Source organism: Eptatretus burgeri, chromosome 1 (assembly GCF_056783735.1).
Source record: "Eptatretus burgeri isolate ZD-2024b chromosome 1, Ebu_testis_v1, whole genome shotgun sequence".
Classification (NCBI taxonomy): Eukaryota; Metazoa; Chordata; class Myxini; order Myxiniformes; family Myxinidae; genus Eptatretus; species Eptatretus burgeri.
The window spans coordinates 164,536,825-164,564,708 of record NC_140961.1 but is presented as its reverse complement, the minus strand read 5'-3'; the positions used below and the strand labels follow the sequence as shown (position 1 = coordinate 164,564,708).

At 44.7% G+C, this 27,884-nt stretch overlaps 1 protein-coding gene across 1 annotated transcript in view; it reads left to right on the top strand.

The window, feature by feature from the left end:
- The window catches only part of PGD (phosphogluconate dehydrogenase), a 178,886-nt gene that overhangs the window by 52,754 nt on the left and 98,248 nt on the right, over positions 1 to 27,884 (top strand). The window contains exons 3-4 of the mRNA XM_085848498.1: positions 25,275 to 25,454; positions 27,613 to 27,678. Coding sequence (XP_085704624.1) covers positions 25,275 to 25,454; positions 27,613 to 27,678 — 246 coding nt within the window. The remainder of the gene's footprint in view (positions 1 to 25,274; positions 25,455 to 27,612; positions 27,679 to 27,884) is intronic.

Sequence of the window (27,884 nt, the reverse complement as noted above, 5' to 3'; positions counted from 1 at the left end):
TCTCATGAACAAGGACTGAGCGCAACGCCCCAAGGTGTTGTGGTCACCACTCCGGTCACTGAAATTAAAATCAAAAATCATAAACCTGCTCTCGTCCCGCGCCCTGCTGACGATGAAGTGTTTGAGGTCATGGAGGCAGAAGAGGTGGCAGCCCCAGAGGGAGAGTGCGAAGCCTGCGATATAAAAACGTCAATCCCTGTTACGGTTTTTAAAACTCCCGCTGTGCAAACAGCTACATTTTTAGTAGAAGACTATGTTCCCGTTGTAAGAGCATCGGCTTCGGTGTGTGAGGAGAAAAATAAAGGCCACTCGGATTATGACTCAGGTGGGGCTTCGTCGCTTGCCTCTAGTGCTGGTAGCGAAGTCTGGAATGACCCAGCAATAGCCAAGGAACTGGAGGGTGATGATGATGATGTATCACCAATGGAAATCCTAAAGTTTCTTCAGGACATTTTTCGAAAGAAAAACGTTAAAATTATAACCTTCTTCTCAAACCTGTCTGGCTTTATAAACTCCTCAAAACGTCTCCTCCTTCAGGCTGAACAACTTGGTGTGACTGAGGCCTAAGTCACATTTGCTCTACGGCGAGGATACGGCGGCCATACGCCCTCTGAATTGACAGAAACATGTGGCCGCCGCAGAGTTTCTGCGGTGGCCTCAGGATGGCCCTCACCATTTGGCTATATTTTACAGGCCGTAGGGGTCGCCGTGGAATTATAGCGCGGAGTTATAACTTTTTTCATTTCTACGTTCGCCGTAGCAATTCAACAAGCCGAAACAAAAGAACTAGTAAAAAAAAAAAAAATCCACTCGTTACCGTCCGTCTGGCCGCACGTTTGCCTTAGGGCCCCCCTGCGGTCGCCTTGCGGGCACCTTGCGTCTGCCTTGAAAATTATATGGCCGCCGCAGGAACGCCCGAAGGTCACCGTGCGACATCAAATCGAAGACCGTACGGCACCCCCACGTTTTCGGACTCCACAATTTATAAATACGCCGTGCGGCTACCCGAAAAAATAAAAACATATGTGACTGCTACATTGTGTGACCGTGGAAATACTGCGGCCGTCCTATAATTGCTAGTGGCCGTAGATTTTGTAGACCCCACGGCCGCCGTGGCAAATGTGACTTAGGCCTGAGTCTCAAGTTTTTCGCCGTAAAAAGTGTGTATTGAAAGCTCGGAAAGAGCTACAAGCACAACCCAACTTTCCTTTACCTGACAAACCTTCCCGAACTTCACTATGACCTTCTCTATTTTAACTTTAAATATAAATGGGGGACATTCACCCCTGCGTCAAGCTCAGGTAAAGTTGCTTGTCGAGCAAAAACATTTTGATGTTGTTATTTTGCAAGAAACAAGATGTAGCTCTTCGTGCTCGAGCGAATGGACTCGCACCATGAAAGGGCAATGGTTCTTTAGTAGCTTGACCTCTCCTAGTGCTGGAGTGGCTTTTTACTTAAATCCTTCTCTCTGTCCTGAAAATGTCACTTTTAAGGTGATTATTAAAGGGCATTTAGCTTCAGTTAATTCCCTTTATAATGGTTATAAACACACTTTAATAAATGTATATTCACGTCGTACGAGAATGGAAAGATTAGAATTTTTCACACAGTTAGAAATGTTCTTCACACACCTTGATTTTGATGGTCTTGTTTGTCTGTGTGGGGACTTTAACTGCTCATTGTATCCCACCCTTGATCATAATGGAGAAGAGCCCCACCCTTCAAGTACAACACCCTTCAAGAGAGCATTGTGTAAATTCTCCCTTATGGATGTATGGAGACTCCAGAACCCATCTGCACGGCAATACACGTGGTGCCGATGTGCAAATGGCTGGCTATCTCTTGCAAGGCTGGACAGATTTTACATCAATAATGACTCTTTAAATGTCATAGACCATGTTGACACCACCCCAAGTGGTTTTTCGGACCACCGCATGGTTGTTCTTCATATACTTTCCCTGGCTCGAAATCGTGGCACTGCCCATTGGATCTTCAATGTGAGTCTTCTGCAAGATGACGCTTTTTCTGTCGCCTTTCGAACCTTTTGGGAAGTTTTACTACTACGGAATCCTTCCTACTCCTGCCTCACACAATGGTGGGACAATGCGAAGACCCATATTAGAACCTTTTGTCAGCAATATAGCTCCTTTTTTACAAAGAATGAATCCGCGTTACAATCTCGAATTGCCAAAGAAATATTTCCTCTCCAGTCAAGCCGTCCAACTCCCAGTGCTGAAAGGAGTTTTTCTACAAGCAACGAAGAAAGCCCTCCTAACTCAACTCTGTGCAAAACAAGCCAGAGGGGCTCGAATTAGGCTGTGAATGGAGAACTACAGCTCTATTGATACTCCTTCCAAATTTTTCTTTGCTTTGGAAGCATGAAAAAAAGAGAAACCAGCAAATAACTTCGCTGCAGGCACCAGGAGGCCGAACAACACACGATCCAAAAGACATTAGAAGCTTGACAAAACAATACTTCTCTGACTTGTATTGTGCCAGAAACACGAAAGAAGACATGCTGAGTTCCTTAACCACTTCTTTGCCCACCTTGTCTGAATCTGCATGTCAACAACTTGACAAGGAAGTGACTGTTGATGAACTTTTTTTACTGCTTTGTAAACTTTGCCCACAGGTAAATCTTCTGGACTTGATGGAATCCCTGCAGTTTTACAAAGCCTTCTGGGATTTGTTGGGACCTGAGTTGCTTGACCTCTTAATTGATAACCTACAATCAGGCTTGCTACCACTCAGCTGTCGCAGGGCTATACTTGCTCTCATACCTAAGAAAGGAGACCTCCAGTAACTTGAAAATTGGCGTCCCATTTCGCTCCTCTGCACGGACTACAAGATCTTCTCAAAAGTTCTTGCCAACCACCTCAAACCTCTGATTGGGGAGATTGTACACCCCGATCAATCTAATTGCATCCCTAGAAGGACGATACATGATAGCATTTTTATTGTACGTGACATGATCGATATTTGTATTGCTGAACATAGAAATGTTGGTCTGGTGTTTTTAGACCAAGAAAAAGCTTTCGACACGATTGATCATTCTTATCTCTTTTCTGTTTTACGGGGGTTTGGTTTTAAGGAAAATTTTATTTGGTATAGTAAACTATTGTATAATAATATTTTTAGCTTGCACAAAGTAAATAACATCTTAAGTCAGCCTTTCCCTGTTACCGGGGGTATTCGTCAAGGGTGCCCACTGTCTGGCCTTCTATACTCCCTATCAATTGAACCTTTACTACATCGTTTACGTACACGGCTACAAGGGTTTTATCCTCTGCCGTTAGAAAATCCCGTAAAAACCATTGCTTATGCGGATGATCTCTGCGCAATTGTGCACTCCGATGACGATGTTCATGCTTTGGTTGAGTCTGTCAAGGAATTTAGCTTGGCTAGCTCGACTAAAGTTAATTTGGAAAAGAGCAAAGCTTTTTACTTTGGTCCACGGAATGAAACTCCCTCTCCAACCCTACCAGGGCAGCTTGAATGGACCAATGAAGGAATACACTACCTCGGTGTCTTTCTTGGAACTCAAGATTTTATTTAAAAAAAACTGGGAATCACTGATTACCAAAACTGAGCAGCGGTTGATAAAATGGAGGGGATTATTGAGGCAGCTTTCCTACCGGGGTCGTACTCTGGTCATTAATAATCTTGCGGCATCAATGCTATGGCATGTTTTCAAGGCACTGCAGGCCCAGTTTTTATCCTTAAAAAACTTCAAAGCTTTTTTGTAGATTTTTTCTGGGGGGGAAAGCACTGGCTCCGGCCAGGAATACTAAGCCTGCAGACTGCAGAAGGTGGACAGGGGCTAATAGATGTGATGAGCAAAGTGATGGCTTTCGCCTCCTTTCAGTACGAAGGCTTCTATACTCCGACGTCCCATGGGAAGCCTTTGCCCATTGCCTGCTTAAGGCCTAAGTCACATTTGCTCTACGGCGAGGATACGGCGGCCGTACGCCCTCTGAATTGACAGAAACGTGCGGCGGCCGCAGAGTTTCTGAGGTGGCCTCATGGTGGCCCTACGCCATATGGCTATATTTTGCAGGCCGTAGGGTTGCCGTGGAATTATAGCGCGGAGTTGTAACTTTTTCATTTCTACGTTCGCCGTAGCAATTCGACAAGCCGAAACAAAAGAACTGGTTAAAAAAAAGAAAAGAACCCACTCGTTACCGTCCGTCTGGCCGCACGTTCACCTTAGGGCCTCCCTGCGGTCGCCTTGCGGGCACCTTGCGTCTGCCTTGACAATTCTATGGCCGCCGCAGGAACGCCCTAAGGTCACCGTGCGACATCAAATCAAAGACCGTACGGCACCCCCACGTTTTCGGTCTCCACAATTTATAAATACGCCGTGCGACTCCCCGAAAAATAAAAACGTATGTGACTGCTACATTGTGTGACCGTGGAAATACTGCGGCCGCCGTATAATTGCTAGTGTCCGTAGATTTTGGAGACCCCACGGCCGCCGTGGCAAATGTGACTTAGGCCTAAGCAAGCTGGGAAACTAGGCTATGGTGACGAGCTTTTTCTTCTTGATACGAAGCACGTGGATATGACATCGATCCCTCTGTTTTACCAAAGCATGCTAGAAGCGTGGCAGGCTGTTTCTTTTTGCCGTGATACCAGTGCTTACTCCCTTCAGATGTTTCTAAATGAACCAATATTTTTAAATTCTTTTTTTGATGGGGTCTGTCGTGACAGATCTTTTATGCATAAGTTTATTGATGTCTGCGTTACCAGAGTAAAACACCTCAGGAACCCCCTTGTACATACAGTGGGGAGAACAAGTATTTGATACACTGCCAATTTTGCAGGTTTTCCCACTTACAAAGCACATAGAGGTCTGTACTTTTTGTCATAGGTACACTTCAACTGTGAAAGACGGAATCTAAAACAAAAATCCTGAAAATCACATTGCATGATTTTTAAATAATTAATTTGCATTTTATTGCATGAAATAAGTATTTGATCACCCACCAACCAGTAAGAATTCCGGCTCTCACAGACCTGTTAGTTTTGTCTTTAAGAAGCCCTCCCATTCTCTACTCATTACCTGTATTAACTGCACCTGTTTGAACTCATTATCTGCATAAAAGACAGCTGTCCACACTCAATCAATCAGACTCCAACATCTCCACAATGGGCAAGACCAGAGAGCTGTGTAAGGACATCAGGGACAAAATTGTAGACTTGCACAAGGCTGGGATGGGCTACAGGACAATAGGCAAGCAGCTTGGTGAGAAGGAAACAACTGTTGGCACAATTATTAGAAAATGGAAGAAGTTTAAGATAACAGTCAATCTCCCTCGGTCTGGGGCTCCATGCAAGATCTCACCTCGTGGAGCCTCAATGATCCTGAGAAAGGTGAGGGATCAGCCCAGAACTACATGGCAGGACCTGGTCAATGACCTGAAGAGAGCTGGGACCACAGTATCAAAGAAAACCAGAAGTAACACACTACGCCATCATGGATTAAAATCCTGCAGCGCACGCAAGGTCCATCTACTCAAGCCAGCGCATGTCCAGGCCCGTCTGCAGTTTGCCAATGACCATCTGGATGATCCAGAGGAGGAATGGGAGAAGGTCATGTGGTCTGATGAGACCAAAATAGAGCTTTTTGGTTTATACTCCACTCGCCGTGTTTGGAGGAATTAGAAGGATGAGTGCAACCCCAAGAACACCATCCCAACCGTGAAGCATGGAGGTGGAAACATCATTCTTTGGGGATGCTTTTCTGCAAAGGGGACAGGACGACTGCACCGTATTGAGGGGAGGATGGATGGGGCCATGTATCGTGAGATCTTGGCCAACAACCTCCTTCCCTCAACAAGAGCATTGAAGATGGGGCGTGGCTGGGTCTTCCAGCATGACAACGACCCGAAACACAGCCAGTGCAACTAAGGAGTGGCTCCGTAAGAAGCATGTCAAGGTCCTGGAGTGGCCTAGCCAGTCTCCAGACCTGAACCCAAAAGAAAATCTTTGGAGGGAGCTGAAAGTCTGTGTTGCCCAGCGACAGCCCCGAAACCTGAAGGATCTGGAGAAGATCTGTATGGAGGAGTGGGCCAAAATCCCTGCTGCAGTCTGTGCAAACCTGGTTAAGAACTACAGGAAACGTCTGATCTCTGTAATTGCAAACAAAGGTTTCTGTACCAAATATTAAGTTCTGTTTTTCTGATGCATCAAATACTTATTTCATGCAATAAAATGCAAATTAATTATTTTAGAATCATACAATGTGATTTTCAGGATTTTTGTTTTGGATTCCGTCTTTCACAGTTGAAGTGTACCTATGATAAAAATTACAGACCTCTACGTGCTTTGTAAGTGGGAAAACCTGCAAAATCGGCAGTGTATCAAATACTTGTTCTCCCCACTGTAGATGGAAGCCAGCTGCTGATATTGCCGTGGCCACCAGTGTGAGGTCCATCAGAGTTATTGGCAGAATTTTCTCTGTGATTTTCCGGACTTTTAAGCAAACCGGGTTAAAATGGGACCCAGACATAGAAGATGCCCTCAATTTATCCCAATGTCCTTTCCCAAATCTTTTAATTTTATTTCAAAGTTTTAGGTTTTTTTTAACCAGATGGAGAAATCCTCAGTGTACAAGCTACGTGTTCTCACCCTTTTTCCTGGCAAACCTGCAGAGCCACAAGCTCATTGGCGAGCGCTGCTTCAAGCTAACGTTTCCACAACAATTAAATGGCAGGTGATGTATAAAGAACCGATTGTCAAGCGCTCAGGCGATCTACAATGGCGGCTAGCGCACAACATCCTGCCGTGTAACATCCTGTCCCACCGTACATGTCCTGAAAACTCGGAATTGTGCCCCTTTTGCGACACCCCAGAGGCCATTTTTCACATTTTCATTAAATGTTTAAGGTTGGCCTCGCTTTTTGGAATTATGTCGCGTGTGATCCGGGGGCTCGGTTTGACTTTTACACATTGTGTTTTTATATTTGGTTTCAATGTCTTGTATCAATGTAGAAATGAATGTCTTTTAGCAAACTTTTTGTGTTCTGAGGCAAAACTAGCCATCTATTTATTGAGGAAACGAAAACTGCAGAACACTGATGTTTCAGCTGATGACGTTTTAACTATTTTTAAAGCATTGGTTACATCGCGTGTTCTTTTTGAGTTTAAAATTCAACATCCTGTTTTATTTAAAAACCGGTGGTGTGCGAAGCAATCTTTATGTCGCATGGTTGGTGGTGCTCTGACAATGAATTTATAAATTTAAATATTACTTCTTTGTTACCCCTTCCTTTCCTGGTTGTTTCTTTTTGATACCTGTATGAACTTCCTTGCAATAAAGGAGAAGAAAAGTAAAACACTCTCTCCTCTCTTCTCTCTCCTCTCTTTCTCCCCTTCCTCTCTCCTCTCTTTCTCCCCTTCCTCTCTCCTCTCTTTCTCCCCTTCCTCTCTCCTCTCTTTCTCCCCTTCCTCTCTCCTCTCTCCTCTCTTTCTCCTCTCTCCTCTCTCCTCTCTCCACTCTTTCTCCCCTTCCTCTCTCTCCTCTCTCTCCTCTCTCTCTCTCTCTCTCCTCTCTCTCCTCTCTCGCCTCTCTCGCCTCTCTCTCCTCTCTCTCCTCTCTCTCCTCTCTCTCCTCTCTCTCCTCTCTCTCCCCTCTCTCCCCTCTCTCCCCTCTCTCCCCTCTCTCCCCTCTCTCCCCTCTCTCCCCTCTCTCCCCTCTCTCTCCCTCTCTCCCCTCTCTCCCCTCTCTCCCCTCTCTCCCCTCTCTCCCCTCTCTCCCCTCTCTCCCCTCTCTCCCCTCTCTCCCCTCTCTCCACTCTCTCCACTCTCTCCCCTCTCTCCCCCCTCTCCCCCCTCTCCCCCCCTCTCCCCCTCTCCCCTCTCCTCCCCTCTCCTCCCCTCTCTCCCCTCTCTCCCCTCTCTCCCCTCTCCTCCCTCTCCTCCCTCTCCTCCCTCTCTCTCCCCTCTCTCCCCTCTCTCCCCTCTCTCCCTCTCTCCCCTCTCTCCCCTCTCTCTCCCCCTCTCCCCCTCTCTCTCCCCTCTCTCCCTCTCTCTCTCCTCTCTCTCCCCTCTCTCCCTCTCTCTCCTCTCTCTCCTCTCTCTCCTTCCTCTCTCCCTCTCTCTCCTTCCTCTCTCCCTCTCTCTCCTTCCTCTCTCCCTCTCTCTCCTTCCTCTCTCCTCTCTCTCCTTCCTCTCTCCTCTCTCTCCTCTCTCTCCTTCCTCTCTCCTCTCTCTCCTCCCTCTCTCCTCTCTCTCCTTCCTCTCTCCTCTCTCTCCTTCCTCTCTCCTCTCTCTCCTTCCTCTCTCCTCTCTCTCCTTCCTCTCTCCTCTCTCTCCTTCCTCTCTCCTCTCTCTCCTTCCTCTCTCCTCTCTCTCCTTCCTCTCTCCTCTCTCTCCTTCCTCTCTCTCTCTCTCCTCTCTCTCCTTCCTCTCTCCTCTCTCCTCTCTCTCCTTCCTCTCTCCTCTCTCCTCTCTCTCCTTCCTCTCTCCTCTCTCTCTCTCTCTCCTTCCTCTCTCCTCTCTCCTCTCTCTCCTTCCTCTCTCCTCTCTCCTCTCTCTCCTTCCTCTCTCCTCTCTCCTCTCTCTCCTTCTCTCTCTCCTCTCTCCTCTCTCTCCTTCCTCTCTCCTCTCTCCTCCTCTCTCCTTCCTCTCTCCTCTCTCCTCTCTCTCTCCTTCCTCTCTCCTCTCTCCTCTCTCTCCTTCCTCCTCTCTCCTCTCTCCTCTCTCTCCTTCCTCTCTCCTCTCTCCTCTCTCTCCTCTCTCTCCTTCCTCCTCTCTCCTCTCTCTCTCTCTCCTTCCTCTCTCCTCTCTCCTCTCTCCTCTCTCTCCTTCCTCTCTCCTCTCTCCTCTCTCTCCTTCCTCTCTCCTCTCTCCTCTCTCTCCTTCCTCTCTCCTCTCTCCTCTCTCTCCTTCCTCTCTCCTCTCTCCTCTCTCTCCTTCCTCTCTCCTCTCTCCTCTCTCTCCTTCCTCTCTCCTCTCTCCTCTCTCTCCTTCCTCCTCTCTCCTCTCTCTCCTTCCTCTCTCCTCTCTCTCCTTCCTCTCTCCTCTCTCCTCTCTCCTCTCTCCTCTCTCTCCTTCCTCTCTCCTCGCTCCACTCTGTCCTTGCTCTCTCCTCTCTCCTCGCTCTCCTTCCTCTCTCCTCTCTCCTCTCTCTCCTTCCTCTCTCCTCTCTCCTCTCTCTCCTTCCTCTCTCCTCTCTCTCTTCTCTTTCTCTCCTTCCTCTCTCCTCTCTCTCCTCTCTTTCTCCCCTTCCTCTCTCCTCTCTCTCCTCTCTTTCTCCCTCCCCTTAATATCCCCATCAGCGAAGCGAAGGGTTGTATTTGCCAGTAACTATATGTAATACACAACCTACTTTCCATGGGATTTGTGTTGATGAAAGGCTCTTATTTACCTAAATGTGAAGATCTCAAGTACACCACAGGAGAAAGACAAGACACGGACTTGATTGCGATCCTTTGGGGCACAGCAAGTCTAACGAGGTGTGTCGAAGCAGCAAGAGGCACACAGACACCATAATCATGCACGTCGACAGGTGAGGTGGACGATGCTCAGGTCGGCTGCTTTGGGCGGGAGAGGAATGGATGTGGAAATTGATGGGAGGTGCTGGTTTCCGCCTCCACATGGAGCCCCACTGCATGCGTGCCTCTCCAACCAAACCACAGACCAGACAGACTGCACAGACTGTCATATGCTCTTTTGCTACCTCTTCTGACAACCCTCCCTATGTTGTTACCTAGCCTTGCCCGCACTGCGCTCATTGACCATTTAGGCGCCACTTAAGCCGAAGCCCTGCCTCTAAACTTCTAGGTTCTACTCAAATGTTCAAGGCTTGGCAAGAGCACGCCTGAACTTATTCCCCATTCGGTCCGCAAGGCCGCTATCTTTCAAAAGGACATAATATACAGATTTAGGAAGAAGCACTTTGAGACGCAAACATTGGGAGGGAGACGACATGCTTTCCATACGGTTGTTGATGCATATTCCGAGCTGTAAGTTTACAGTTTGTTTTACCTCACTCATGCACGAAAGCATGAACTAAGGGAAATAACTATTATAATCTATACATTCTTAACCCCTATAAAACATTTTTCACAACACTACTAATGGCAACATTTTAGAAATGAAATACTGGTGATGTTAATCTCAGTCCGGTTGTCATGTTGTGCATTTAATGGATTTTATGCCTTTCGTGATGAACTGTATCCACCGGGTGCAGGCAATCCTCAAGTCTGCAAATGACATTGATTGGTTCTTGTTTCGGGAATTTCTCAAATGGATTTAATTGTAATTTTATAGACGAGTGAATTAATGCCAAGAAAACCTCAAATCTCAGCTCGTGGAAGAGTGAGGTGACGGATTCGAGAAGGGTTGCATACAAACAGTGGGGTTGCAGGCAGTCACAGTGAATGAGTCGATTAACAACTAAATATCTGCTATCGCCAAGGGTAAGGCATCCCTGACTATTCTGGAATGGCTTCAGTGTCCCGATTCTTGAATAAGAATGCTCCAGGCAGTTTAACCAACACTTGCGAAGTTTCAAATAACCTTTTCTTCAATTTAAAATAGAACAAATGTATCGGTGAAAATCGTGCATTTTCCACAAAACCACACGTTCCACAAGACCGTGGAAGTCCGCTCACCCTCTGCAGCGGAGATGATGCAACATATGGGCGGATCATAAATATACATGAGACAAGACATGGGCGGAGCATGTCTGTCTTGACATTCCTTGTCTGAATGGTTAGTTGACAGAGCGCATATGGTACATATTTTCCATTGGTTAAGAAGGATGAGTGTTTTTTTCTTTCCAAAACGAAGTTTTTGCAAGATATGTTAGTCAGCTTGTGGTTTTTTTTTTGTTTTTTTTTTGTTTTTTTGTCTGTAATCACGTATAAAAATTCTGCAGAGCACAGTTATCATTCGAAATGTTTGTAACTTCGCATATCAGAGGCCTATAGAGGTCCCTTTCGGTGCACAAAATTTTGAAGGTCAAAGGTCAAGGTCACTTTGTCGCAAATCAGGGGAGTCGACGAAACCTTTATTTTTTGAGTAATTTTGATTGGATCATCTTCAAACTTCATGGGAATATAGTTCATGGTCTGGCGCTCAGCTGATTTATTTTTGGTAGCTATTGGCCTTGACCTTCATGGTTAGTGCCTGAGGTCAAACATATTTGACCCCAAGGTCAAATTTTGAAATCTTAGATACCATATCGAGTAATACCTCGTATGAAAGCGCTTGATAAGTGCTTTCCAGATCTGTCAAAAGTTTAACACTATGACGCCATTTGATGATGTCATGACGAAAAAACGGATTTTTCATGAAAATTTTATTTTTTTGTTTGTCTGTAATCACGTATAAAAAAATTCTGCAGAGCACAGTTATCATTGGAAATTTTTGTAACTTCGCATATCAGAGGCCTATAGAGGTCCCTTTCAGCGCATAAAATTTTGAAGGTCAAGGTCAAAGGTCAAGGTCACTTTGTCGCAAATCAGGGGAGTCGACGAAACCCATATTTTGAGTAATTTTGATCGGATCGTCTTCAAACTTCATGGGAATATAGTTCATGGTCTGGCGCTCAGCTGATTAATTTTTGGTAGCGATTGGCCTTGACCTTCATGGTTAGCGCCTCAGGTCAAACATATTTGACCCCAAGGTCAAATTTACAAGTTTTAGGAACCATATCGTGTAGTACCTCAAATTGAACACCTCGATGAGTGCTTTCTAGATATGTCAAGCTTGAGACATTATGACGTCATTTGGTGACGTTATGAGGCAAACGCATATTTTTCATGGTTACTCTGTAGAACGATTCTCATCGGAATCTCTCGTAGGCAGGTATTCCTCAAGGAGTCGCTCCTGGTGAATAGCAGCTCTGTTCACCTCAGTGTGACCTTTAAGAAGTCACACGTGGTTACCTTTTGGCAAGATATGTTTCACCCTGAGGGTGACATTGGTTTATATATTTTTTTAATGTTCTGCAATGTGCAAGAGGATGTTCTGTCTTGTGAATAGGGCATAATTGTTGCAGATATTCCATTTGACGATAAGAATGTTGATTTTCAGAAGGCAACGCAACAGCTTCAGTTGGTTGCTCGACAATCTTTGGTAGCAATTCACCTGTGACTTCAGTCTTGCTTTCTCTGACCCTTGGACGAGTGTCACCAGTGAAGGCATACATTGTTCTTCGTAGTGAGTGGAGCTTTCACCTTCGTCACTGAAGAACGTGATCCGTCATAATATCTTGAGGAAACCATCATGCCGAGGTCATTTTTGAACCTTTGCATTGCACCAAATGAAGGATGATATATCCTAATCCGAACAGAGATTTATTCAAAGCTACAAGTCCAGGAAGGGAATCATCATTTCTGCTGGCTTCGATTTCCTCAATGGTGTCACTAAACTTATGCAAAGTTTTGCGATTATGAGGAGAGACTTGAGGAAAAAGTTCCAGCTTGTTCAGCAATCATTGTGTAACTCCTTCATCGCTGCCCAATCTTTCTTGAAGGCGATTCCAGACCTACTCGCAACTAGCATAATGGTTAGAAAGCTAAACTTGGTAAAGACACTCGACGAGTGCTTTGGATTCTGAACCATCAGCCATATGTTTAACCGTGAGGTTAAGCTGTTCAGTGAATACCAGCAGTACTACTTATCATGTTCTGGAAGGCCACACGCCATGTCCTGAATTTTTCAGGCTTATCGTCAAACACAGAAATCCTATGTGAAAACTAGTCTTGACGAGACAAATAGTTTGCACAGTCATGCATGGCAGGCATTACAGTTGGCATGATTGATGGCTTCACTTTTCAACCCAATAGAGAATGGCTAGTCTAGATACAGGAAATGGTGTTGCCTGATGTGTGTTGTACATTCACGCAGCATATGTGCGTACAGCATGGGTGCACATTGGATTTGGTGAGACATAACCCCATTGTTTGTCGGTTGTAATTCCACTGGATGGTGACATAAGGTCAGCACAAATGGTGGGATACCGAGCGGTCGTAAACGTTAATTTCATCCCAATGTAGAGCATCATTAATCACCTCCAAGCAGGCCACAGCCACAGCAACATCTTCATCCTGCTTTAGCTATTCGAAATATTTATGTTGCTGTGTAGCATTCAATTGTCACCTCCGCCACTGAAGGTGAAGGAGTTTATGTTTTCACCACTCTCGGTCTGTTTGTTACTTGCAAAATCGAAGATGTTAAAGCATATTGGTCGGCCGATTTTGTTATTCTGTCTGTCTGTCTGTCTATCGCCTTCATGTCACAATTTTAAACCGATCTTTACGAAACTCTACCACATGGAAGAGTTTGTCATAAGGAAGAAGCCTATTGCTTTTGAGGTCAAAAGGTCAACATAGGCCAAAGGTCAACAACTGAGGTGGTATTTCTAAAATCCTCAATTTTCAAATTTCAGGTCACTGAATTCAACCAGCCGATTATTTTGGAGGTCCACATCGCCATAAAGGCCCAGTCACACCTTGACGTTTTAGCCAACGTATGCCGATTTTTGAAAATTTTTTCTAAAACGCTGGCACACGTTGAATACGTTATGGGTAAGTTTTGATAACATTGAGAGGACGCTGAAAAACACTGCCATACGTCGTTGTATGCTGGCTTTAAACGTTGTACTTTTAGGTTGTCCTCAAATTTTTGCATGCTTGAAATTTCACGACGTATGCCGGCGTATGACTCACACATTCCGCTACGCTGGCCACAAGTTGTATGCACGGTCTGCGATCGTTGACAGACGTCAACACATGCTACTTGTAAGTTAATCATAAGTTGAGACACGCTGAGGTAATGTTTAGCGTACCCGAAACTTATTTCTAACCTATGATTAACGTGTTGTTGGCACGTTACGCGATCGTTGCCACACGTCGACAGACGTTACTTTTAAGTTATTCATAGGCTGAAAGACGTCGGTATAATGGATCGTCCTTGCGTCAGCGTCCACGGCCACGGCCAGGATACTTATTTGCAGCATTCTTCAAACTTTTCTTCGGCATGACGAGGATGTTCACACTTCGATGTCTAGCTTGGCTATGATTCCAATTGTCCATCGGCAGCGTCTAGAAAAAAAGTCGAGTTTGAGCGTTTTAACACGTTCATAAGAAACGCTTCAAATTTCCAAACCCCAGCGTCAAAAAACAAAGGCGAGTGACAGCAATTTAAATCGTTTTTTGTAAACAATGAAAATAGTTGAGTGGTACCGTTTAAAAGTCATTGAGTGTAAAAAAAATCCAATTGTTGAGCGCAAGCGTCTACTTTCAATAGTGGAGTTTGAGCAATTTAGCATGTTCAATAGAAACTATTAAAATTTCCGAGCGCCAGCATCAAAAAGCAAAGGCGAGTGACAGCAATTTAAATCGTTCATTGTAAACAATGAAAATAGCTGAGTGGTACCGTTTAAAAGTCGTTGAGTGTAAAAAAAAAAAAAAATCCAATTGTTGAGCGCAAGCGTCTACTTTCATTAGTGGAGATACAGCCATTGAAATCGTTGAGTGGCAGCCTATGAATAGCAAACCCCACGTCACCGGCAAAGATAAACTGCCGCACGATATGGATAAGTTAGGCTATCGTTGGGCATAGTTTGTGAACGCCGGCTACACGCTAATTATTCGTTGGTATACCGTATCTATAAGTTATCGAAGTGCTCTATGCACATTATTAGTTCATTGTGCATTTGTCCAACCCGTTATGAATAGACCTAAATCGTAAAAACAAGCCATAGCTCATTGTTGAAAAAGCCCCATAAAAAATTAGCCGCGAAGAACTTCGAACAATGGTGCAAAGATGTCTCCTACCCGTGGACACGCGGACGCAAGGAGGATCCATCATAACCCACACCCTCCCCCTCACACTCACCTACTACTGCCAACATGAACAAACTACTACTAATACTGATACTGATACTGATACTGATACTGTTACTGCTGACATGGACATCGACTCAAAAAGGACTCGAAAACACTGTTGGGTTCCCCTTTTATGAACACCATTTTTATATACCATTTCCCAAAATCGCTGGGAACACATCTTTATATGGCAGTTGTAAGTTAGAAACACGTTCATTTATTTTTTTTGTTGACCGGAAGACGTCATTGGAATACGTCTACATACGTCAATGTGTGTTGGGACGACTTAAAGAATTGGTTCAAAGCACGTTAAACATAAGTTAGAAATAAGTTTCGCGTAAAAAAGACATTACCGCGACGTGTTTCGACTTATGAGTAGCTTATAAGTAGCCTTTGTGGACGTGTAAGCGTCCGCATATCGTGTGTACAACTTATCCCCATCACATGCGGAACGTGTGTCATACGCCAAGTACGTCGTAAAATTTTGGACATGTTTAAAATTTCTTGACGTACTCTACTTACTACGACGTATGATAGCGTACTTTAGCATTCTACTCACGTATACCAAACTTACTCATACCGTATTTGACGTGCCCCAACGTTTTCGACACATTTTTCTTCGGTCGGCATACGCTGGCAAGATCGCCAAGGTGTGACTGCGATGTTGACACTTCCATTTCTACGGCAGTTATGATTCGAATCGTTGTGCGTCAGCCTTTTAATAGGCTACGTCACGACATCGTCGGCGATGCGTGCAACGCGCTATGCCTAAGTTAGACTATCGTTGGGCATAGGTTGTGTAGGCCGACAACAGGTTCAGCATTCGTTGGTATAAGTTATCTATAACACAACGAAACGTTCTGTGTCCGTGACTAATGCGTTATACATAAGACCAAGTCGCTATGAATACGTCCGAATCTTTAAAAAAAAACATCAAAAGTTCAACGTAAGCCAGCGTTTTACATAAATTTTAATACGTTGCCATCGCTGGCTAAAATGTCAAGGTGTGACTGGTCCTTAAGATCAACATAGACCGAATTTATAAATTCTCAATTTTCATCTGATTCACTTGAAATTTGAAGAAGAGTTGAATATTTGTTCATTGAATTCAACCACCAATTTTTTTGAGGTCAAATTTGTTTTCTGGATTTTTCAAGTTTCGTGCTCTGCACGACGTCTACTTCTTCTTTCTTTGTTTGGGTGCAGGATATCTCAAAAAGTTGTGGACGGATCTGGATGAAATTCGGTGGGCAGGTTGGATGTTTGACAAGGAAGGAATTATTCGATTTTGCTCTCGGACACGCGAGATCTGAACTGTGTATTATCAAAAAGTTGTGGACGGATCTGGACAGACTGCATATTAAGCAAGCTCGACATGGCGGCGGCTCTTTCTCCCGGTGACGAGATGAGCATGAAGTCAGGTTTTTACGATCCTGGAATGGTTAATGTGCCCTGTTTCATGAATAAGAATGCTCCAGGCAGTTTAACCAACACTTGCAGAGTTTCAAATCACCTATTCTTTAATTTAAAATAGAACAAATGCGTCGGTAAAAACCCTGCCTTTTTCACAAAACCACACATCCTGCCAGACTGGGGAAGAATCCGCTCACCCTTTGCAGTGGAGATGACGCAACACATGGGCGGAGCATCATTTTGCACGAGGCAAGACATGGGCGGAGCATAAATATTCATGAGGCAAGGCAAGACATGTGTGGAACACAAACATTTTACATTCAAACCTGGTTACATCACAACAACCCGGTCTTGACCTGCAGCGCATGATCCATTAATGGCCATATTCTTTTCAGCCCACCATATGACCTTGACCTTCAATATTTACAGAGAGATTGTAAATAAAGAAAATGTGTCCACTCCTCCACTCCTCCACTCCTCCACTCCTCCACTCCTCCACTCCTCCACTCCTCCACTTGGCCTCCTCCACTCCTGAGGCTCTCTCGCTGAGAGAATCTGGTGAGCAGGATCAGCGTCAGGAAAATGAGCCACATGAACATACAACCGCAGCTGACGCTCATGGACGATGCAGGTAACGAGTCTCATTTGAGTCGCAACAACCGCTCGTTGGACAAAAAGTCTGACCAGCGAGAGCTAAGGATTCTCTGAAGAGACTTTTTACCAAAGGAATCAAGTCTTTGTCTCAGATCCCTGGTGATGGTCCAAGTCTCGCATCCGTAGAAAAAGACTGGAAGCACCAACGACCTGAAGACTCAGATTTTCGTCGTCATGCACAGGTACCGACAGCACCACACCCCATGATACAGTGAATCCATGACTCCCCAGGCCCGACCCAGATGTTTATTGACCTCTGGCTGACAGCCAGCAGAGACATGAGTATCACTGCCAAGGTAAGTAAATCTCTCCATGACCTCAACATCGTCACCACAATCAGGACAAGATAGCAGCATCCAAGATGTTATTGAAAGCCTGGATCTTAATTTTGACCCAGGAAATGCATAATCACTGCCGTTCTGATTCCTCATTCAGCAGCACTTTGAGGGCCCCCAAAAGGATATTTAGAGTCTCTGCAAAGATGACTGCATCATCTGCGAAATCAACATCAGTGATCTTGACATTCCCAAACAAGGCACCGCAGCTTCAGCTCTCCGACATCCTCCCCAGAATCCAGTTCATTCAAGCGCTGAAAAGTGTGGGGGTCAGTACACACCCCTGACAAAGTCCAGTAACAACTGGAAATGTGTTGGACATGGTATCAGTATATCTCACAGTACTCTCAGCACCAGAGTATAGTTCAGACATCAGATTGATCAGTTTTGGTGGCACCCCACGAAGACCAAGAAGTCTCCAGAGGGCATCCCGATTCACTGACTCCAATGCTTTTCAGAGATCAACATCGGCTGCAAGCAGTTGGAATGATGTCTGTGTTCCAGGCAGAGCACAGAAGTGCATGCAATGACACAAGTACAGCATTTCCACCAGCTTTAAGAAGTTCAGCATGGTTGTCATATATCCCAAGAGCTTTACCCCCATTTCAACCTGTTCATCGCAGCCTGTCTTTCCATAAATAAAGGTGGATCACAGTTGATTGGAAGGTCAGCAATCGGGATAGCAACACCCCTGACAACCAACTCAATGACTGGTGGATCAGACTGGTACAGCTGCTCAAAGTAACTGGCCCAGCGGGCCTTTACTTCGGACTCCTCTGCAAGAGCTCATCACCTTCTGCTCCAACTGCAATACACTGAGGGACGGGCTTGGAGGAATGCAATGCACGAATTCCCCTGTAAGCAGGACGAGAATCACTTGACTACAGGTTATGCTTTACTCCCTCCCAGATTCCTCGCACATTGGCCTCCTTGTCCACTCTCAGCACACGTTTTACGCCTCAACTCTCTGAACAGCTCAGCTCTGCCATTAAGCCTGGCCCTGCAACTCTGGTCTATGGTATCCAATGTCCCTTGAGAGACAAAATTATTCTTCACACTTCTGTGAGTTCCAAGACATCTACCAGCAACATCAAGGATGGTGGTCTCGAAGGCACTCCACAACTCTTCAGGATTCCCCAAATCATCCAGACCCCAAAATCCCCACTCGGTCTGTTCGCAAACTCTTCAGCTACCCTTTCATCCTTGAGCTTGCCAACATCCAGCCTAGGCTGGGATGGTACCATTTTCCTGGACTTGTGCTGTAACTTTAGAGTTGCTACCACAACCCTGTGGTCGGTCTTGAGGAACTGAGCACTCCGGTACACCCTGCAGTTCTGGATCATCTTCCAGTGACCATCATCGAGCATATGGTCAATCTCCTTTGCCACACCACTAGCATTGGAATACCAAGTCCAGCGTCGAGCCTGTTGGTGCTGAAACCATGAACCGGCCTCCTAAGTCCATGACTTCTTGCAAAGTCAAGGAACTTGGTGCTATTCTTGTTCACAGTTTCAGGCTCATGGGGACCATCACATGTCTCATTACCATCCCTATCAGTTCCAGTCGATGTATTGAAATCCTCAAAGAGGAAATCCCCTTTGAGGTACTGCAATGGAGTGGGTTTTCAGTTTTCTTTGCATTTGTGGGTTTTGTGGAATGAAGTGTTCTATGGTGGCCGGAGTGAAAATGTTTCCACCAACCTCCTAAAAAAAAAAAAAAAATAAGTAACCCAACTGCAGGACGATGTACGCAGACACGTTTGGCCACTAAAAATTGATGGCCGTTGGCTCACAAGGAGCTCTTCTGCCCTTTGACTGGTTTTGTTTTTAATCCTGTTGAGTGTCCAAATCCATACACCCTCCTCACCAGAATACCTGGTGGAGGAGACAGTTTAGTCACCATATCAGCATAAAGACAAAAGGTTGTTTGGTCTACTAAATTCAGAGGAGTTTCTTTGTCAACTTGCAGCCAAAATAATCATGAAAACAGGAGTACGTAACATTAGAAACAAAAATATACAAATCAATGGAGAACATGATTGAAATGATGTATGTGTACAAATAAACAATTCATTAGTGTGGGGTTGAGCCTATACTCCGATATTACAGGATGGAATGAGATCACCCTCATGTGGTCACTGTCAGAAATTGCGTTTACAGATTAACGCAAGGTGGCCCAGGCATGTGCTTTTGTTTTTAGCTCGCCTGTTCGAAGAACAGAGAGCTATAGCGATACCCCCGCCATGAGCGTCAGCGTGAGCGTGAAAATGTTAAAGTTTTTGGTGCAAGTTATTTAGAAGCTTGCCATTCATTAATATGTGTACTAGGATGCTGATATTTGGCATAGAAGTTCCTTTGGGGTATATTATTGATGTCGTGAAGTTGAGATAAAAAAATTCAAATGTTTCAAATTTTTGACCTGTTTTGAACTTAACTTTTTTGTAGCACATCAACGTTAAAGTTTTTGGTGCAAGTTATTTTTTAGAAGCTTGCCATTCATTTAATATGTGTACTCGGATGCTGATATTTGGCATGGAGGTTCCTTTGGGGGTATTCTATTGGTGTAGTGAAGTTGAAATTAACAAATTATTTAAAAAAAAATTTAGATTTCAACCTAAGATGGTGTCAAAGCCACCCAATGCTCGCCTGTTTATACTAGACGCTTGCCATCCATTTAATATGTGTCCTAGTTTACTGATTGCAATATACAAATACATATATTGCTTTAAAGTTATTTGGATCGGACTTCACTGCAATGCTTTATAAAAAAATATTATTAGACTGGTCTTTTAAAAACGATAAATGTATAAACAGCCGAGCATTCAGTGGCTTTGACACCAACTCTCTGGTTATAATATTGTTGCGGCCAGGGTTCTGGGTGAGAAGATCACTGTGGGGGGGAAGCTATCTCGGGTTCCCACCAGACTCCCCGGAATTGCAGGCCGTCGCATACGGATAACTCTGTGACGTGGTGGGTCGCTAACCGACCGTGAACGCCAATAACTCATCTACCTGATTTATGGTCCTCTGTCTTAATTGGTTACCAAATTACAATCACGTGACCTAATTACCGCAGGACACGCCTTGTCCGAACCAGGTCACCTTACCAGGTCAGATGCAGCCGAGCGACACTGCCAAGGACGTACCGGCTAAAAGAACGGATCGTTGGGAATAAAGTCCCAGCTCGGCAAGGATATGGACCATGCTGGATGAATGAAAGAAAAGACAAAAACGAGCTGGGAACATTTCTACACAATCATTTATTACAGGCAGGTGAGGAAAAATATGTGGCACAGTGAACGTGGTTTATTGTTGTGTGTAAGCAGAGAGAGAGAAATGTGAGGTGCGTCAACAAAACGAGCAACTTACTAAAGCAGACAGAGAGCAGACCTATCCCGATTATAATTCTTCTGCAATCTTAACTTAAACGAGGACAGGTGCCATGACACACACACACACACACGCAAGCATGCACACTCCCCGATGAAGAGGAGATAATGAGAAAAAAAGGAGAGGAGATGAGGCTAATGGTCTCGTAATACCTTGCACGATTGACCGACCGTGCTTCCCAGTACGTTTTGGGGGTGATGCTCTGCTGAACGATCCCTCCTTGATAGTTGGGGCGTCGTCTCCTGCTTTGCTCCGGTGCTGGCAAAGCATCTGCGCCGATCCAGAGAATGGGTGAGACCGTCAGGTGTGAGGGAGGACTTTGAGTGGAAGAGGCGGAATCGGGAGCGAGTGTGCGGAGTGGCAGACGGGATCAGGTGGGTGGGTGGAGCCAGCGACGAGTGGGTGGAGGAGGCGAATACGGTGTGAAGCAGGTGCACGCAGAGACCGATCCAAGGCCAGGCAAGGAAGATGAGGATGACCACGACGACAACTACTACTTGGACGGCTTCGCGATCCAGCATTACAGGCCCTGCGGTGCAGGGCGGGGCGCCGCCCCAAAGCGATGCGTCGTCACCCGAATTGGCGCTCTCATTGGGCCCCGGCCACCACATGGCCCAGCCGCCGTGGCTGGAAGCGGCCTCATTGGTGCATCCGGTGATACCTTGCTGAGCTGTGGAATCGTCTTGCTCCAAACCCTGCGATATGAATCACCTTGCATCGAACTCCCAGGCCGTGCTCCGGCGACTGGCCGAGGGCCACGCCAATCCCGCATGCCAGCTCGGGCACCCCTGGCGCTCTGTGGTTGGCACCGATCAATGCGCTTGTCCCGTCCGTACACCATGCGGCCCGAGCGATCCGGGCTGTACAGCATGCCTCTACTTGGTGGCAGCTGCATTGAGGTGGAGGTGGAGGAGGATGTCTGCCATCCGCGGGATACATTGATGGCCGCGGTGCCGAGCGAGAATCGATGGTAAGACGCCATTGTGAACCAGCACGCAGACCCGAACAAAGATGTGCGCCATGCGCGTCCCATACAATGCGATGGTAAGATGTCATTGTAATCAGCGTGCGAACCCGAATGAAGAGGTACGCGATTCGTGCCCCGTAGTGTACGATGATAAATTATCACGGGGATGCGTGTGGGTCCGCCATCGTGCACGAAAAATAACACACACTCCCGTGCCAAATGCCATTGAGGAATACAGTTTATATTCAAACACACACCTGCAAATGTCCACACACATCAAGTAAATAAAAACGACAAACGCAAAGATTTACTTTGAAACAGCGTTATTTGAAACGCGATTTAAAGTGGGTAATTGGCCAAATTCAATTCAAAAATGTATCAAGCTACAGAACGCAAAATGTCGATCTATACTCGATGCCTTCACAGCAAGAACAAACATGGCGAACACCTGGTTGGATGGACCTTTTTTTTTCAGTACGTATCGATGTTGAAGTGAGAGGTGGATTAAAAAAGGAGAAAGTTAAACAAAGCGATGTCCTGTAAAAATATAATTACGCATGTTCATTGGATGAGATACCTCCTGAGGCACCCACCGCACGGCACTGCAGGACCCAACAAAGGTGGAAACGTACGATGACATTGAAAGCATGGTTACTATTTACCGAAACGAACAACCAAGCAGCTTGGAGAGCGCTAGCCAAGTGGCTTAAGCACTTAAGCAAGCACTCCAACAAAACTGTTGATATAAAACGACTCCCTTGGCACGCAATTATTGGCAATCACCAAACCGTCGTATTCAACATACATCTCCCGGAGACGCCCAAAATATCACATAACATCTGAATTGGACAAATGAACACTTTTCTAGGAGTCAAGACTGCTTGTAAGTTCGATTCTGGAGCTTCAGTTTTGTAATTCTTCTTAGTTAAAGAGTTACTCGTGGTTATCGCATGTGCGGAAATGAAATAAAACAATGAACGCTGACGTATCCAGGTGTTTACAAGCATTGCAATATATCCAGCGATTCATAGCCATGATGAACAGGCATTCGATAATATGATTGAAGAAAGTGAAAACAACAACTTTATTGTTAATAAATCGTTGCGGCCTATTCCAAGTCAAGGCACTGTTGAGCAGGCCAAAAAACATTGCAGCCTCAAACCTTACAAAGTTACCGAGAAAACCCCTTCAGACCCCATAGAGCGAGTTGGCCGAGGATCGCCTGATGAAGGATGTAATCAAATAAGGCCGTTAATTATCTTCAAAAGGGGTGATTTTAATTAACCCAAACACCCAATATTCACTCTTGCACCTCCGTGGAGTTCCCTTAGTATGCATGCAAAGTTTCAGGCTGCGAGGTTTTATAGTTTTGGAGTTGAAACGCGCACACACGCACACGCACACACGCACACGCACACACGTTGCCTTTTATTCGTATAGAAAACCTATTTTCCTCACAAACTACATGAACAACAAAGACCAAATTTATGATGATTCATCAGAATAGTAATGTCTCATGGGGTTGTGCTCCCATCTGGATCTGCCCCCTATAAGAGGCTGAAAAGGGTTGTTACACTTCAAATTTAGGTAATTAAAAAAAAGTAATCTTCTCAGAAACAGATGGCCCGATGCAGACCAAACATGCCGTGAACGTAAGTTAATCTCACCATGACAGTACCGATTCAGGGTTAATCTCACCATGACAGTACCGATTCAGGGTTAATCTCACCATGACAGTACCGATTCAGGGTTAATCTCACCATGACAGTACCGATTCAGGGTTAATCTCACCATGACAGTACCGATTCAGGTGTAATCTCACCATGACAGTACCGATTCAGGTGTAATCTCACCATGACAGTACCGATTCAGGTGTAATCTCACCATGACAGTACCGATTCAGGTGTAATCTCACCATGACAGTACCGATTCAGGTGTAATCTCACCATGACAGTACCGATTCAGGTGTAATCTCACCATGACAGTACCGATTCAGGTGTAATCTCACCATGACAGTACCGATTCAGGTGTAATCTCACCATGACAGTACCGATTCAGGTGTAATCTCACCATGACAGTACCGATTCAGGTGTAATCTCACCATGACAGTACCGATTCAGGTGTAATCTCACCATGACAGTACCGATTCAGGTGTATTCTCACCATGACCGTACCGATTCAGGGTTAATCTCACCATGACCGTACCGATTCAGGGTTAATCTCACCATGACCGTACCGATTCAGGGTTATTCTCACCATGACCGTATCGATTCAGGGTTAATCTCACCATGACCGTACCGGTTCAGGGTTAATCTCACCATGACCGTACCGGTTCAGGGTTAATCTCACCATGACCGTACCGATTCAGGGTTAATCTCACCATGACAGTACCGATTCAGGGTTAATCTCACCATGACAGTACCGATTCAGGGTTAATCTCACCATGACCGTACCGATTCAGGGTTAATCTCACCATGACCGTACCGATTCAGGGTTAATCTCACCATGACCGTACCGATTCAGGGTTAATCTCACCATGACCGTACCGATTCAGGGTTAATCTCACCATGACCGTACCGATTCAGGGTTAATCTCACCATGACCGTACCGATTCAGGGTTATTCTCACCATGACCTTACCGATTAGGGGTTAATCTCACCATGACCGTACCGATTCAGGCGTAATCTCACCATGACCGTACCGATTCAGGGTTATTCTTCCCATGACCGTACCGATTCAGGGTTAATCTCACCATGACAGTACCGATTCAGGGGTATTCTCCCCATGACCGTACCGATTAAGGGTTAATCTCACCATGACCGTACCGATCCAGGGTTAATCTCACCATGACCGTATCGATTCAGGGTTAATCTCACCATGACCGTATCGATTCAGGGTTAATCTCACCATGACTGTACCGATTCAGGGTTGATCTCACCATGACCGTACCGATTCAGGGTTGATCTCACCATGACAGTACCGATTCAGGGTTATTCTCCCCATGACCCTACCGATTCAGGGTTAATCTCACCATGATCGTACCGATTCAGGGTTAATCTCACCATGGCCATACCGATTCAGGGTTAATCTCACCATGGCCGTACCGATTCAGGGTTAATCTCACCATGGCCGTACCGATTCAGGGTTAATCTCGCTGTGACCATACCGATTCAGGGTTAATCTCACCATGACCGTATCGATTCAGGAATTGTCCTCACCCTCTTCCCTCATTTTCACCCCGCCTGTTGGGGAAAAAAGCATCAGTCCCCTCACAGGGCTATTTTTGATGATGACAGTGAAGAAATGTGATTTTTGATGTGAAAGTGATGAAATGTGATTTTTAAACTGTGTTGCTGCTTCAATATTCGGTATGTCTGTCCGTCTGTCTGTCCGTCCAAAACAAAAACTAAAGTTGTGCCGACGCTGAATTCACACAAGGGGAATCTCCAGCTGCCGAGCATCATGAGAAGAAATTGCCAAAGTGCAATGCTTCCTTTGGCCACGGGTGTGATTTTTGATATGAAAGTGAATGAATGTGATTTTTGATCTTGTGATATTGAAGAAATGTGATGATTTTTCAGCCCTAAAATAGTCAGATAAATCACACATGCTTTTCCTTCATTTGCTTTGTTCTTGTTAAATTCTCGATGATGTTGAATTCTTTACTTCGCAGGTTTGTGTTTATAACCGCACAGTTTCCAAGGTGGACGAGTTCCTTCAGAATGAAGCCAAAGGCACCAATGTTATTGGTGCACATTCTCTGAAGGAGATGGTTGCTAAGCTGAAGGAACCACGGCGGGTGATACTCCTTGTGAAAGCTGGACAAGCTGTGGATGATTTCATAACAAAGCTGGTATGCATCCAAATGAAATTGAGAGCTGATAATTGCTTTCAATGCAATGTGTTATTGGAACTGAAGGCTCATCAAAGTGCGAAAGAGGATTTTGGCTTAAATTGGAGGTAAAATGCATATAAATGGCACACATGTATATATTCTACCAGGTGAATGCCCAGGGGTATTGCCCCAATTTTATATATATATATATATATATATATATATATATATATATATATATATATATATATATATATATATATATGTATATATATGTATATATATATATATGTATATATATGTATATATATATATATATGTATATATATGTGTATATATGTATATATATATATATATATATATATATATATATATATATATATATATATATATATATATATATATATATATATATATATATATATATATATATATACAATTATGACCTCCACCACTGAAGAAGGTGGGTTATGTTTTCACCCCGGTCTGTTTCTTTGTTTCTTTCTTTCTTTCTTTGTTTAGCTGTCTGTGTGCAGGAGATCTCAAAAAGTTGTGGACGGATTCGGAGGAAATTTGGTGGCGGGTTGCGTGTGTGACAAAGATGAACTGATTAGATTTTAGTGAAGATCCGGATCCGGATCTGGATCCGATAATTTTTTCAGTGAGTCTTCACCATTGAAAGATAGGTCTAAACTGATAGCACGAAATCTCAAAAAGTTGCCAATGGATTCGGACAAAATTTGGTGGATAGGTCGGGTGTATGACAAGGACGAATTGAGTAGATTTTGATGGACATCTGCATCTGGATCTGATAAAAAAAATTTGAAGTGATTCTTCACCATTGAGAGATGGGGCTTAAAACGATATGGCATAATTGCTCAAAAAGTTGTGGACGGATTTGGATGACACTCGGACAGGTTGGTTGTGTGACGAGGACGAATTGATTCCATTTTGGTGAAGATCCGAATCTGGATTCAGCTGTGATAATTTTTTTTAGTTTCTAAAGTGATTCTTCATCATTGAGAGATCGGGCTAAAAACGACATACAGCATGATATTTCAAAAATGTATTGGGCCCAATATGTTCTTGTGGATCACGGCTGAGGTATGAACTTGACCGATTTGCCCTTCTAGTTATTATTAAATTTGTATGCATAGTTGATGCTCATGAAAAAGCTATTACGAGTGCACTGAACGGATCAGAATGCAACAGTACAAAATAAACGGGGTGGGGGGGGGAGACGATGCATGGGGTGGGCAAGATGGATACAAAAGAGAACTCTCAGGAGGAAAAACTGGAAATTTAGAAGGAGGAGGGATTGAGGTGGGGGGGGGAGCTGGTGTTCACAAAGGTAGAAAATATGGTTTTTCATTGGGGATGATCTAATATTGTGGTGAACAGCAGCTGTCTTGAACACCTGGAGGGAAGAATGAGATTGAAGAAGATGTGAAAGTTGGTTCCCCAGGTGGGGGGGGGGAAAGAGTAAAAAATGAGTGGAAGTGAGCAGGTCCTAGATTTTGGTATATTTTCACCAAGAGGGAGTTGATGGTGAATCGTGTGAGCCCTGCAAAACATGGGGGGGGGGGGGGGGTGCAAGACCAGAAAGGATGTGGTAGGAGACAGATAGACTACCGACCTGTCTGCAATGGCGAAGTGATAAGCCCATAGACGCAGCTTCATCGTGAAAGATTCCAATAATCTTAAAAGCTTTTGGTTTCCACGGCATCAAGCTGAGCAAGATATGAGGCAGAGGAGCCAGCGCAGAGGGGAGAGCAGTACTCCATCAAGCTGTGAACGAAGGCCTGGTCGTTGGACAGGAGTTCAGGTGTGCCAAGGAAGGACTTTGTGTGACAGAGGATGCCCAGTCGGCGGCTGGCTTTGGAGGCCGACTTTGGCATGCCATCAGTGAGAAAGATGTGCTCAAGACCATTGTTCTGATCAATATTTGATCCAGATAATTTAATTAATTCGGTCTCGCTGCAAAAGCAAAAACGATCAGCAATTGTAAATTAATATTGCAGAGTTCTCCTTCATCATATTAATTATCGATTGTTTTTTATATATTTTTTTTATTTCTAGATTTTAGGTGTTGTTTCATGAGTAGACGGTGTTTTGGCGAGTTTTTATTTGTTTCTGCTGTAATACTAATATGACAATGGGCTTTGTTTCCTGCCAGGTCCCTTTGCTGGAAAAAGGCGACATAATAATTGATGGTGGGAATTCTGAATACAGAGATACAAACGTAAGGCGAGCATGATGCAAAAATGAGAAATGTTTAGTTGATGCATGTAATAAGAAAACTCAACTCGAGAAAGAAAAGCTTTTTCTTTTTTCTTTACACTCTATAAGGTAAAGTTTTTCTTGAATGTTCTAAGGGCTTTCCTGCCATATCTAACTTTTCTTTGGAGATTAATCCTCAAATTATCGACCCAGATGGGCATAATTATT